Source organism: Juglans regia, chromosome 8, assembly GCF_001411555.2.
Source record: "Juglans regia cultivar Chandler chromosome 8, Walnut 2.0, whole genome shotgun sequence".
In the NCBI taxonomy this organism is placed as follows: Eukaryota; Viridiplantae; Streptophyta; class Magnoliopsida; order Fagales; family Juglandaceae; genus Juglans; species Juglans regia.
In genome coordinates, this window is record NC_049908.1 from 29,276,140 (window position 1) to 29,289,280 (window position 13,141).

General features: G+C 39.7%; 1 protein-coding gene across 2 annotated transcripts in view; it reads left to right on the plus strand.

Moving 5' to 3' along the window:
- Nucleotides 1–2,311: 2,311 nt before the first annotated feature.
- Nucleotides 2,312–13,141, plus strand: part of LOC109004542 (39S ribosomal protein L45, mitochondrial) — a 27,418-nt gene continuing 16,588 nt past the window's right edge. The window contains exons 1-3 of one of the 2 annotated variants that reach the window (XM_035693278.1): nt 2,312–2,543; nt 2,864–2,904; nt 3,066–3,166. In XM_035693278.1, the coding sequence (XP_035549171.1) occupies nt 2,473–2,543; nt 2,864–2,904; nt 3,066–3,166 (213 nt within the window). In that variant the 5' untranslated portion in view covers nt 2,312–2,472. The remainder of the gene's footprint in view (nt 2,544–2,863; nt 2,905–3,065; nt 3,167–13,141) is intronic. The other variant, XM_018983117.2, reaches the window with a different exon arrangement.

Sequence of the window (13,141 nt, forward strand, 5' to 3'; positions counted from 1 at the left end):
TCTCCAGTTTTAACAGATATAGGGCCATAGACGCATAGTAAATAGGTTGGATTGATAATATCCCTAATGTCATTTACTTTTCTAAGCAAGTAAGAATATCATATGAACTAAAGGTTTTGACACAAGGTTTGATAGGGTGGGAGCCCCTCTACAATCTTCCCAAAGCCAATAGATACAATATAAGAGAAATAAAAAAGAAGAGATTTGGAGTAAAAAATTTGGCTTTCACCCATTTCCCGCAAGGGGAAGCCGCTTGAAGCGGTTTTTACATAGTCTGATAAATAGACTATAAAATTACGGTTAGAAGTTGCTGTGGAGAGTTGCATGCTACATTTTGTTGGTTTGGACTGGCTAAAGGAGACTTTCATGACCACTTTAACTTGATCCTTAGTTAGGGAAAGAAGGAACATAGGATAGTAGCAATTGGAAACTGTGTCGAATCGCCAGTGAAAGACTGTCACTAGCTATGGCAACGTGTGAGTCTCACACGCAGCATAAACGTACGCATCGCACTTTTGAACTGTTTTCTTCTGTCTTTTGGTAGATCGGCAGCTGGAGAATCTGGTGGTGGGACTCCTGTTGGTCAAATGAGGTCGGAAGACAGCATATAGCCATATTTCGATGCTATGGACAGAAAACTAAAGAAAAATAGAGAAAGCAACCATAGAACAAGTCTGGCAAAGGGTGGATAGGGGGAGGGTGGGTGGAGCCGAAGCTCCAATCCCCCTCTGGCCAATGAATGGACAGAAATACCTAAGCGGTGGAGGGAGGTTTTTAGAGAGAGAGAGAGAGAGAGGTACTTAATTATCAGTTTTCCCTAATGGCTAGTGAAAATGATTGAGCCATATGATAGTATAAACAGTTCAAAGGAGAACACTCCATCTAAGATTAAAAAGAAAAAAAGAATGCCAACCAAGCAGCCTTGTTTGCATAATCCTTCGTTACCTTTGAAGTAGGTTAAGATGACCCCTAATCAAATAGATTAAATTCTAGCAACAAAATAAGATTGCACCTTCCAATTTATCAAATACATTTGAACCCTTGGAGCATTAGTAGTGGACTCAACAAAATTTGGCTAGAAAATTCACTTTTATAAATTTAGCTAGATACTTTTCAACAACACCAAATAACAGACTCTCCAAATCTATCAATATTCCATTAAAATATTGATTTTGATATTTTTATTTATTTTAATTCTAATTATAATTTGAATATTTATTCGTTATTAAAAAATACATATTAATTTTCTAACATTGATATTATATTTCAAAAGAAAAAATTGGCATCAACTAATCATAATATTGTAGAATTAAAACTTGAAGCACTCCAACAAGATGATGCTTTTGAGGCGAAGAGGAATTGTCTAGAGTCGTGAGCTTGAGATTTTGGGCACTTCATGTTTTTTAGATGAAGATGAATTTTTTAGAGTTGTGAGCTCGCACGAAACAAATAGAACGCTGGAGAGGGAATTTTTTATGCTAAAATAATATTTGGCCAGCAACTTAGACTCAATAGATTTGGCTAGTGAAAATGATCAAAATTAAAAGTATTATAATTTTGTTGAGTCTATTATAATGAGTTTTTATGCAATCTAGTTAAAACTTAAGCCAAAATATAATTTTGCCGAGTCTACTGTTAGTGCTCTTATATGAACTCATACATTCAATCTAGTCTAATATTGACTTATGCTCTCCTAAAAACTTGGAGTTTATGACAAGGTGAAGTTAAGGCAAATACATTTCTTGCTCAAAAAGCAGTTCGAGTGCCTTCAAATGTATACTTCCTATGTACTTGGGCTATGTCTATCTCTATATTAGTAAAATATTTTCTTACTCAAATAAAAAAAAAACAGTCCGAGCATCTCAAAGCATTGGCTCATCCAATTTGATCTCCGTATAATTCATAATTATATGAGTCTTTTAGTGATTAAGAATTGCTAGGCCTACAAGTGAGTGACTTGAGGTGGTAGCCCAAGTAACATGTCGATTTATAAAAATTTTATTATTGTAGTGATCATAATGAGTCACACAATTTGTAAACTTTATTTATTTAATAAAAATTCTATATATAAACTTCATACTCCTGCATATTATTTAAAAATATATAAATTTATTCTTTTATTTTCATAAATATAAAACACGAGAATATGAAATATAAAATATGAGGATAAAATAATAAAATTATATATTTTTTAAGTAATATATAAAATATGAGACTTGTAGTACTAACTCTATTTAAACCTCTGGCTGAATGTTTCGAAATTTTGGAACATGTCCATCTGGTTTATAGCCGGTAAGCACTGTCGTTTGGGACCAACTGAGCCCAAAATACAGACCAAGTCACCCAAGCCCATTACTTGATGAAGTATCGAAGACGATGCTGCATCCCCTTAAACCCTTGAGAACCAAAACCTCGTGTGCATGTTTTTCTCAGTTTTCATGATTGGAGAAAGTTCGTATTCTTTTAGCAGAAATGGCTTTGAGAAGTTTGCAAACGCTTCGTGCTGTATATAGGACGGTTGGGATTAGAGAATCTTCTTATTTGTAAGTTCCAAAAATCTTTTATTGATGCTGCATTTTGTTACTGGGAAAATGAAAGAAATCACAGTGCCGGATTTTACATTTTCGCTTTGTTGGCCTGTAAAAAGATACCCGTTTGAACATTTGGCTTCGTGGTTTTGAGATTTCGGTTCTTTTCCCCAAATATAAACAGGGAAATTGGACATTGAAGTTTTACTGCCTTCTGTTTCCTTTTCCTGCATTTTCTTGGCTTCCAAAGAATTTATAAATATTTTTCTATACATTTGATCTTTATATTTGGCTGGAAATATGTTTTGAAAGGTGGGCTTTTCTTTAATTTTCAGGCTTATAAGATCAAGAAGCTGTTCCAATGCTATCTTTCGCGGTAACTTTTTTATTAGTTCCATTTTTCATTTGTTGCTTGAGACATGATTTTACAACAATTCTTTCCTAGAACGTGTTCTTTCTTAAATTTATTTGTAGCTCTAATGGGTGGCAACACTTACATCTAACTACCCGCATTTTTTTTTTTTTGTATGTGATCAGCTCCTGAACTTATTCCGCGGAGCATTTCTTCTCCCTTTCATATGGCCCACAATGCTTTCCCGTTCACTCGTGGAAACACAATGATTCTTCGTTCTACAATGGTAACCTTTTGAAAATGTGTTGTATAGATTTCATCATGTAACTTACACTGAAAAAGCAGTGGTTCTACCAATCACTACACCTAGAGGGGGGGTGAATAGGTGTATTCCAATTTTTGTGGTCTTTTCAATAACAGAAACAAATAAACAGTTAATCAATGAACAAGAATAATTAACACAATGATTTTGGTCACGAAGTGGAAACTCATTTGAAGAACTTCTTCAAATTCTAAAACCACTCCGGGTGTAAGGCACCACCTAAAATCCACTATAGAAAAAGTTCATTACAACCAATTTAGTGACACTCACAAAACCTTTGTAGTTCCTAAACTTGGCTTGCAACATCACGAGTGACCCACTCGATCTCTACACGCATGTAGTGTCGGAACTCCGACCTTCTATAGCTTTCCACGAGAACCTCTCGATCTCTGCATCAACAGCAGCTCCGGAAACCTTCCGGCCAACAAAAACGTCCACTTCAATGGACTTTGAAAGAGGTTTGATTTTGAGAGTGGTGTGGTGGATTAGTGTTTGTCCAAAAGAGATTCACAAGGTGAGGAATAGGTTTCTCTCTTTGGCTCTTGAAACACTTAAGGTTTTGCTCTGTTTTTCCACACCACACAACAGAAATGATCTGTTATATTTATAGTCCCAGCAAGTCACGGCGCCCAAAACATGAATTTTAGGTTGTCTTTGAACATTGGCTCGAGCGAGGTGTCGAGCGAAGGTCGAGCGCACGTTATCTTCTGAAACCGCTCGAGCGAGGTGTCGAGCGAGGTGTCGAGCGAACGTCTCTGGATGTCTCTGGATGGGTTCCGCTCGAGCGCCACGTCGAGCGCACATCGAGCGAACCACTCTGGATGAGTTCTGCTCGAGCGCCACGTCAAGCTCACCTCGAGCGAACCGCTCTGTCTTGGTTCCGCTCGAGCGCCAAGTCGAGCGCACATCGAGCGAACCACTCTGGATGGGTTCAGCTTGAGCGTTACGTCAAGCTCACCTCGAGCGAACCACTCTGTCTTGGTTCCGCTCGAGCGCCATGTCGAGCGCCAATCGAGCGAACCTCTCTGGAAGGTTTCGCTCGAGCGCTATGTCGAGTGCCCATCGAGCGAAACTCTCTGGAAGGTTCCGCTCGAGCGCCAGTCGAGCGCCAGTCGAGCCATGTTGAGCATACTTCAATATTTTTCATGTACTAATGCATCAACACTTGTTACAACTCAACTTTACATAGGTTTTCACAAGAATATGCCAATTGAACACATTTTTCCCTCAACAATCTCCCCCTTTGGCATTTCTGTGACAAAACCTCTAACCTATACATATAGGACTTAATCCTAACACACCCAAATCAGGATTCCCATTATTTAGGCAAAAAGTCTTGAGCACATTGAGATATTTCTGCAAACTTAACAAACGGTTAAACGTACCAATAACAATATGCAAGAAATAATCTCATAAGCATAAACACTTGTAGCACAGTTCTCAGAAAAGACTTTTCATTAATAATTAAAACATACATTGTTTTTCAATTTAGACAAACAATAGTAGCATGAGCAGCATGTGATACAAATAAAAATAGCTGCTCCTCCACAAAACAAAACAAAGCTGCCCCAACAGCTTTCTTGCTACTCCCCCTAAATGTATACTCCCCCTTGATCTATACTCCCCCTTTTTGTCACAAACTCCAAGGGTGTCAACTGTCCCCACCAGATTGACTGCCATCTTCTTCATCAAGCTGCTCCTCAATATCGTCGAAGCGTTTAGTCACAAGCTGCTGAAAGCTGTCAACTTTGGCATCAAGATGATCAAATCGGGCTTCAAACCGAGCTTCAAGCCGGGCAAGGTACTCAAGAACCTGCTGAAGGCTGGGATCGACTGATCCCGCTGCCGGGCCCTGAGGCTGTGAACTAGATGGCTGAGAAGTCGAAGGCTGAGATGTGGATGGCTGAGAGGAAGATGCAGGAGGATGCTCAACATCCAGTGGGTGAGGGGTAATGTGAGCACGACTCAACTGCATGGTCCTACGCCCAATGGGAGCCTTAAGAGGAACTCTAGGCTCATTAGGACGAAGCATAACAGTCTGAGAGAGGGCTAACCTAGTAATGAGGCAGGCGAGAGGCAAGCCAGTCCGTAATTTCGGGGAATTAAACGCCTCAAGCATGACCCGACACAGATGACTCCCCAGATCAATGGAGACATCATTTATCAATGCATACAAAAGAGTGGCGCGGTCAGGACCGACATCACTCTGATGACCAGTAGGATAAAGGTTTGTAAGGACTATCCTACTGAGAATGAGAAACTCGGGTGAAAAACGAGAGGTGAGAATGGGTGTCTTACCATCCCAACTCGAAAAATGACCGATTAAACATTGAACAATGACAGTCGGACTTGGAGGAGAAGTCCGTGTATATGGATAAGTGGGGTTAGCCACTCGCGGGGCATGTAGCAAGTCCGCAACCATGCCCGGAGTCACCCGGAAAACAATGTTCCGGAGACTGACTTCAAAAGAGCCATCATCAGCGATGGCATCAATATTGGAGTAGAACTCCTTAACCAACTCCACAGAAGGAGTGGGATGACCAGTGGTCAAGGCGAGCCACTGGCGAGACTCAAAAATGCGAGGAATTACAGTCTCAGAAAGCTCACCAAGGAGAACTTCCCGCTCAACAATAAGAGAACGGGTGGAAAAATTTTGAGTGTAGAGTTCTCTTGCATGAGGATTGCGAAAATGTGCTTGAGCGGGGGCTGGAGGATTTTGGCGTGAACGAACCCTTCGAGACATGATAGATGCTGGACAAAATCAATGACCGTTAGACAAGGCTAAAGGTAATGTGAAATGCCCAATGCTTGATGAATGCACATGCCTAATTGTGAACCAAGCCAAACTTATGCAATGTTGCTAAAACAATGTCAAAATGCATAATGCACAATGCACATGCCTAATTGTGAACCAAGCCAAACTTATGCAATGTTGCTAAAACAATGTCAAAATGCATAATGCACAATGCACATGCCCACTAACACAATATAACAACCATTTTGCATTTTTGAGCACTTCAAACTCAATTAAGCCAAGATTGGGTTTTAAACCCAATGGAGGTCCCAAGTCTCAATGCCAAACACTATCCCAACACTAGAATAGACAAACATGACCATGGGGATAATGTAGTATCAATGCATGATGAAAATAAGAAATTAAACTTCATTGAAGCATTTTACCGAGCACTTGGAGTGCATCCAAGTACAAACCAAATGAAAAACCCCTTGGGGGTTCTAAGAACCTCCTAAATACAAAGAGAATAGGAATGGACAACCAAGAGGTCCATTCAAACACCAAACAAATCACCAAGAATGCTCCATTTCGGAATCCCCAAATCAAAAGCCCTAAATTCCGAAATGCATGTATATGGAAAATGCATGAAGAAATTCAAGATAAACACCGAAAATGATTGGAGAGAATCAAAGATTAGAGACTTACCGTGATTATAATGTGATTTCTTGAGAGAAATCAAATGAAAACACACGGTGAGAAGAGAGAGATGTCGCGCAAGAAGGGGAAGAAGAAACGGCGCAGAGAGAAAGAAGCAGGCTGGGGAAAAAGAAAGGGGCGCGGGGCATTTTAAAACACTTTCGCTCGAGCGGCTTTTAAGTTCGCTCGAGCGGCTTCCCACAATTTTACTTTTCTGCCTTTAAAAAAAATCAGTGTGATCCAACTATTAATGAGGTTAATTTTTAAATCATTCACACACATCAAATGTAGAAAGGCATCATGTCATTATAAAACACGCAGGTAATAAAAACAAAGTATCACAAGTAATCAAAACAGCCGTGTTGACAAATTCCTTGCTTAATCAAGAAATTTCAACCAAAAGGTGTGAGTGGGGTTGGGCTGTACAAGAAACCATAAGTGTTTGAGAAACTCTTCCATGATGCAGAAAGTCAAACCCAATGCTGCTAGCACCTAGATGCTTCTGTTTGATTATCTGTATCAATGTCAGGATACTTGTTTACCCTTTTCTTTTATCCTTTTTTTTTTTTTAAATATGCAACAACATCCCTTTTTCTTTTTCTTTGTGCAAGGGAACAATAATGAGGTTGTCTAGCCCGTGGTCAATTCTGTGTGTAGGTAGAGTTTCCTAACACTTTTGATTGCCTCCCCAAGAACTCACGGTGGTGAAACGTCGATTGACTAAGCGTGGAGTGAAGTGTGTGAAGCTAGTCACAGATTACAACTGATACTCATGTTTCAAACCTTTGTAAGCCATAGATATATGATACAATTCTCAAAAGACACATGCACCTAGATTTTTAGAATTAACAGCACCAATAACTAAAAATCACAACCATGGAGTGCATGTAAAGGCAGTATTACCCAAAAAGGAATAAGACGATGAATAATCACAAAATAACAAAAATAAAAGAAAGAAAAAAAATGCATGTAAAGCATGCAATGCATGTTATGCATGTTTCAACCCTCAGGTCAATGCACAGATACCAATAGCCTTTCTAAGTAATTCAAACCGAAGCCCATCCAAAGGTTTAGTGAAAAGGTCGGCTAGTTGGTGTTCGGTGGGAATGTACTCAAGAGTCACAACACGTGTTTCTACCAGCTCTCGAATAAGATGATGTCTAATGTCAATGTGCTTGGTCCTAGAGTGTTGGACAGGATTTTTTGAAATGTTTATGGCACTAGTATTGTCACAATAAATGCTCATCATACCTTGAGTAATGCCATAGTCACACAACATTTGCTTCATCCACAACAATTGCGTGCAACAGCTGCCTGCAGCAATATATTCAGCCTCAGCCGTGGATAGCGATATGGAGTTTTGCTTCTTGCTCATCCAGGCAACAAGGTTTGTGCCGACATAGAAACACCCACCAGAAGTACTTTTCCTATCATCTGCATTACCTGCCCAGTCAGCATCGGAATAGCCTGCAAGCTCAGTATTAGAGTCTCTAGAATACCAGATCCCATAATTGACTGTCTCATTTACATAGCGAAGTATGCGTTTGACAGCTACTAAATGTGATTCCTTAGGATTGGCTTGAAATCTAGCACAGACCCCAACACTAAAAGCAATGTCTGGTCTACTTGCAGTGAGATACAGTAGACTCCCAATTATGCTCCTATACAAGGATTGCTCAACATTCTTGCCTGACCCATCAGTACTAAGCTTAACACTCGTGCTCATGGGGGTTCTGGCATGGCTTTTCCCATCTAATCCAAATTTTTTGATTAATTCCTTTGCATATTTGGATTGAGATATGAACAACCCATTATCTAACTGTTTCACTTGGAGTCCTAAAAAGAAGGTTAGTTCACCCACCATGCTCATTTCAAATTCATTTTTCATTTCTTCGGCAAACTCAAGAGCCAAGGCGTCAATCGATGATCCAAATACAATGTCATCTACATAGATTTGAGCAACTGTTATGTCTTCTCCAACTTTTCTGATAAACAGTGTTCTGTCAACATTTCCTCTCAGAAAATTGTGATCTTCAAGATATGAAGTAAGCCTCTCATACCAAGCTCTAGGAGCTTGTTTCAAACCATATAAGGCTTTCTTCAACCTATAGACATGATTAGGGTATTTTGGATCATTAAAACCTTTCGGTTGTTCGACGTACACTTCTTCTTGGAGGATCCCATTCAGAAATGCACTCTTGACATCCATTTGATACAGCTTAAAACACATGTGGCATGCAATGCTGAATAATATCCGAATAGATTCAAGTCTAGCAACTGGTGCAAAGGTCTCGTCAAAGTCTATTCCTTCCATTTGTGCATACCCTTGAGCAACCAATCTTGCTTTATTTCTCACTATTGTACCATTCTCATCCGACTTATTCTTAAATATCCACTTAGTACCCACGACATTGTGATTCTCTGGTCTTGGCACCAAGTACCACACATTATTCCTCACAAATTGGTTTATTTCTTCATGCATAGCATTCAACCAATTCTCATCATTTAAGGCTTCTTCGATTCTCTTTGGTTCAATTTGTGAGATGTAGCTTGAGTAAGCCAATTGATTTATCACTTTCCTCCTCAGCCTCATTCCTTCATCTATGTGTCCTATGATGTTATCCTGAGGATGATTTAACTTTACTCTTGAAGAGGGCTCCTTTTGGTAACTCACTTTTTCACTTGAAGAGGTCTCTAAGTTCTGATTCAGTGTACCAAAATCTTCTTGTCCAGTTTCACTCGGTGTGTGGGTTTGCTCTTCCTTGTTTAACTCCTCTCCAGGAGCATCATTCACCACCACATTTATGGATTCCATGACGGTTTGGGTGCGTAGATTGTAACTCCTATAAGCACGACTGTTTCTGGAATATCCAAGAAAAATTCCCTCATCACTCTTAGGGTCAAACTTAGCTAAGTTTTCCCTATCTCTCAAAATGTAGCATTTACTTCCAAACACCCGGAAGTATTTCACATTAGGTTTCTTTCCTTTCCACATCTCATATGGTGTTTTGGAAGTGTTTGGTCGTGGATAGACTCTATTCACAATATGACATGCTGTGTTCACAGCTTCTCCCCAGAAGTGAGTAGGTACACTTTTGCTGTGAATCATGACCCGTGCCATTTCTTGAATAACTCTGTTTTTTCTTTCGACCACTCCATTTTGTTGCGGAGTGATAGGGGCAGAAAATTCTTGACTGATACCTTCTTCATCACAGAAACTCTCAAGATTTGAGTTTTCAAACTCTCTTCCATGATCACTCCTAATTCTGACTATTGCTTTCCCTTGCTCATTCTGAAGTTTCTTGCACAAAGTTCTAATCACATTAGGAGCTTCACCTTTTTCTCTCAGAAATTCTACCCAGGAGTATCTGGTGAAATCATCTACCATTACCAGTATGTATCTCTTTCCCCCCAAGCTCTCAGTTCTAGAGGGTCCCATCAGATCAATGTGCAGCAACTCTAATGGTCGTTCGGTCAGGATAGCCGTTGTGTTCTTGTGAGCTGTTCTAACTTGTTTTCCCAACTGACATGACCCACAAACAGGAGTCTCTGCTTTACCCAGCTCAGGCAATCCCATCACCATCTCTTTCTTGGCAATCTTAGATAGATTTTTGTGATTCACATGTCCAAGTCTTTGATGCCAGAGGTCAGTAGTTTCACTCTTAGTACTATTGCAACTATACTGAGGTTTAGAGGCAAGGCCATAACAATTATCAGATGTCCTTGTTCCCTGCATCATGCAATTTCCATTATTATCTGAAACAATACACATATCTTTTGAAAAACGGACTTCTGCACCATTGTCACACATTTGGCTTATACTTAGGAGATTTGCTTTTAATCCATCAACAAATAGGACTTCTCTCAAGACGGGTAGTCCAGGTATTTCAATTTCACCCCTTCCTATTATATCAGCTTTTCCCCCATCTCCAAATGTTACTGTTCCACACTTGTACTCTTCAACTGTTTTAAATAGACTTTTATCACCCGACATGTGGCGAGAACACCCGCTATCAAGATACCACATGTAGGTGTCTCTGGTCTTTAGAGCAATGTGTGCCACATGGCACGTGTGCATTTTTCCAGTTCTGACCCACATTTTTCTAACTTTGGGAAAGATGTCCTTTTTGCTAGTTGAAAGTTGGTCTATCTTGACATTTAGCATCTCATTTTGTCTAGTTAGGGCCCTGACTTGACTCCAAAGATTTAAATGTCCTCTTCTCGATTCACTATTTCCATCTCTCATAGGATTCCTCCTAAGCTCATAACAATTTGGTCGAATGTGACCAGCCTTACCACAATTATGGCACACGTAATTCTTTTTGTGTTCTCTTTGTCCCCTGAAAGATGAGACATATTTAGGAGCAGTTCTGGGATTTCTATCCATTTTTGGTGAGTACACACTTCTACTTTGAGAGCGTGTATGATGATCATACATGGTGCATCTCTTCAATCTAAAACAGTCTCCTATAACATGACCAGTCTTACCACAGTGGTGACACACAGGGCTTGTATTTCGAACTCTTGATTTATCATGAGACTGAACACCCATTTTTACATGAGAGGATTTCTTACCCTTGTTAGATGGGTTAGCATTCCCTTTTGCAACAGACTCACGAACAAACACAGTTTTCTTCTCATTCTTATAGGAGACTTTTGATGTAGTAGCTGTATCAGATTTCTCTGTATCATATCCTAGTCCACTCCTATCACCAGGAGGCTTTCCTGACCTCAGGATTTCATCCAGCTTTTCTTTCCCAGTGGACACGGATTTCAGTTTATCCTTCAACAGAATCATCTCACTTTCTTGATTTTTTAATTCCTCTTCTAGAGATACATTCCTCATTTTCAGCTGATCAGTTAGACCAATGGCTTCATTTAATTTGCCTTGAAGCCCTTCATTTTCTCGTTTGCTGAAGTCTATCTCCTCAATGTGCGCTTTGTTGCGTTTTCTCAATTTAACACATTCCTTATACAGCTTCTCGTAGACTTCTTGCAACTGATCTTCATACCCAGATTCATTTCCAGATATGCTCCCATCATCAGACACTGATTCACTACATTGACTTTTGCTGCTAACAGAGGCAGTGAATGCCATGTAGTTAAGATTTCCTTTTGGCGTAGAGTTATCTGATGATTCACTCGACTCTGACTCACTCTCACTTAGAGATGCAATCTTAGCTCTTTCTTTTGCCTTTTTGTAATTTGCACATTCCAGACGAATGTGTCCAAATCCATGGCATTCATGACACTGCACCTTTGATTGTACCTTGTCTTTATTAGCTTTAGTGTACTTCTCAGTGCTTCTCTCCTTGTTCCCTGAACTTGAGCCTCTATTATATCTCTCAAACTTTTTCTTCTCTGGCCTCTGGTTCTTATTGTTTCTAGCCACAAACATTTTCCTGAACTTCTTAGCATAAAAAGCTATTTCTCTGTCACTCATAGCTGACTCATCGAATGACTCATTTGACTCCTCTCTAATGGTATTGAGGGCTATGGACTTGTGTTTCTTATCCACGGGAAGAGTGTGTTCATATGTTTGCAGAGAGCCTACCAATTCTTCAATTCTCATACTGTCTAGATCTTTACTTTCCTCAATGGCAGTAACTTTAGGACGAAACCTCTGAGGGAATGATCTGAGAACTTTTCTCACAATTCTGTTCTCAGGAATTCTGTCCCCCAAATTAAAACGAGAATTGACGACATCATTTAATTTGGCATAAAAAGCATCAAATGTTTCATCATCCTTCATTCTCAGTTCTTCAAAACTTGTGGTCAGCATTTGAAGTTTAGAATTCTTCACAACCTTGGTGCCCTCATGGGTGACCTCAAGAATGTCCCAAGCTTCTTTGCAATTCCCACACATGGAGATTCGCTTGAACTCCTCCTGGGACACGGCCATGAAAATCGCATTCAGGCCTTTGCTATTCCAACCACATTCATTAATTTCATCCCTAGAATAATTATCCACACTTTTGGGGGTTTGAACTCCTTCAATAATAGTGACTGGTTCTCTCAATCCCTTTGTTATAGAAACCCATACTCGTTCATCCACAGATTTTAGGAAAGCTCTCATTCGAACTTTCCAATAAGCATAGTTGTTTCCATCAAAATAAGGTGGCGATGTGAGAGATTGAGACTTCTCCATAATAACCACAACAGCAGGATCACACTCAGGAATTTAATCCCAGCGGAGTGAACCCGCTCTGATACCAATTGAAAAAGCAGTGGTTCTACCAATCACTACACCTAGAGGGGGGGTGAATAGGTGTATTCCAATTTTTGTGGTCTTTTCAAAAACAGAAACAAATAAACAGTTAATCAATGAACAAGAATAATTAACATAATGATTTTGGTCACGAAGTGGAAACTCATTTGTAGAACTTCTTCAAATTCTAAAACCACTCCGGGTGTAAGGCACCACCTAAAATCCACTATAGAAAAAGTTCATTACAACCAATATAGAAACACTCACAAAACCTTTGTAGTTCCTAAACTTGGCTTGCAAC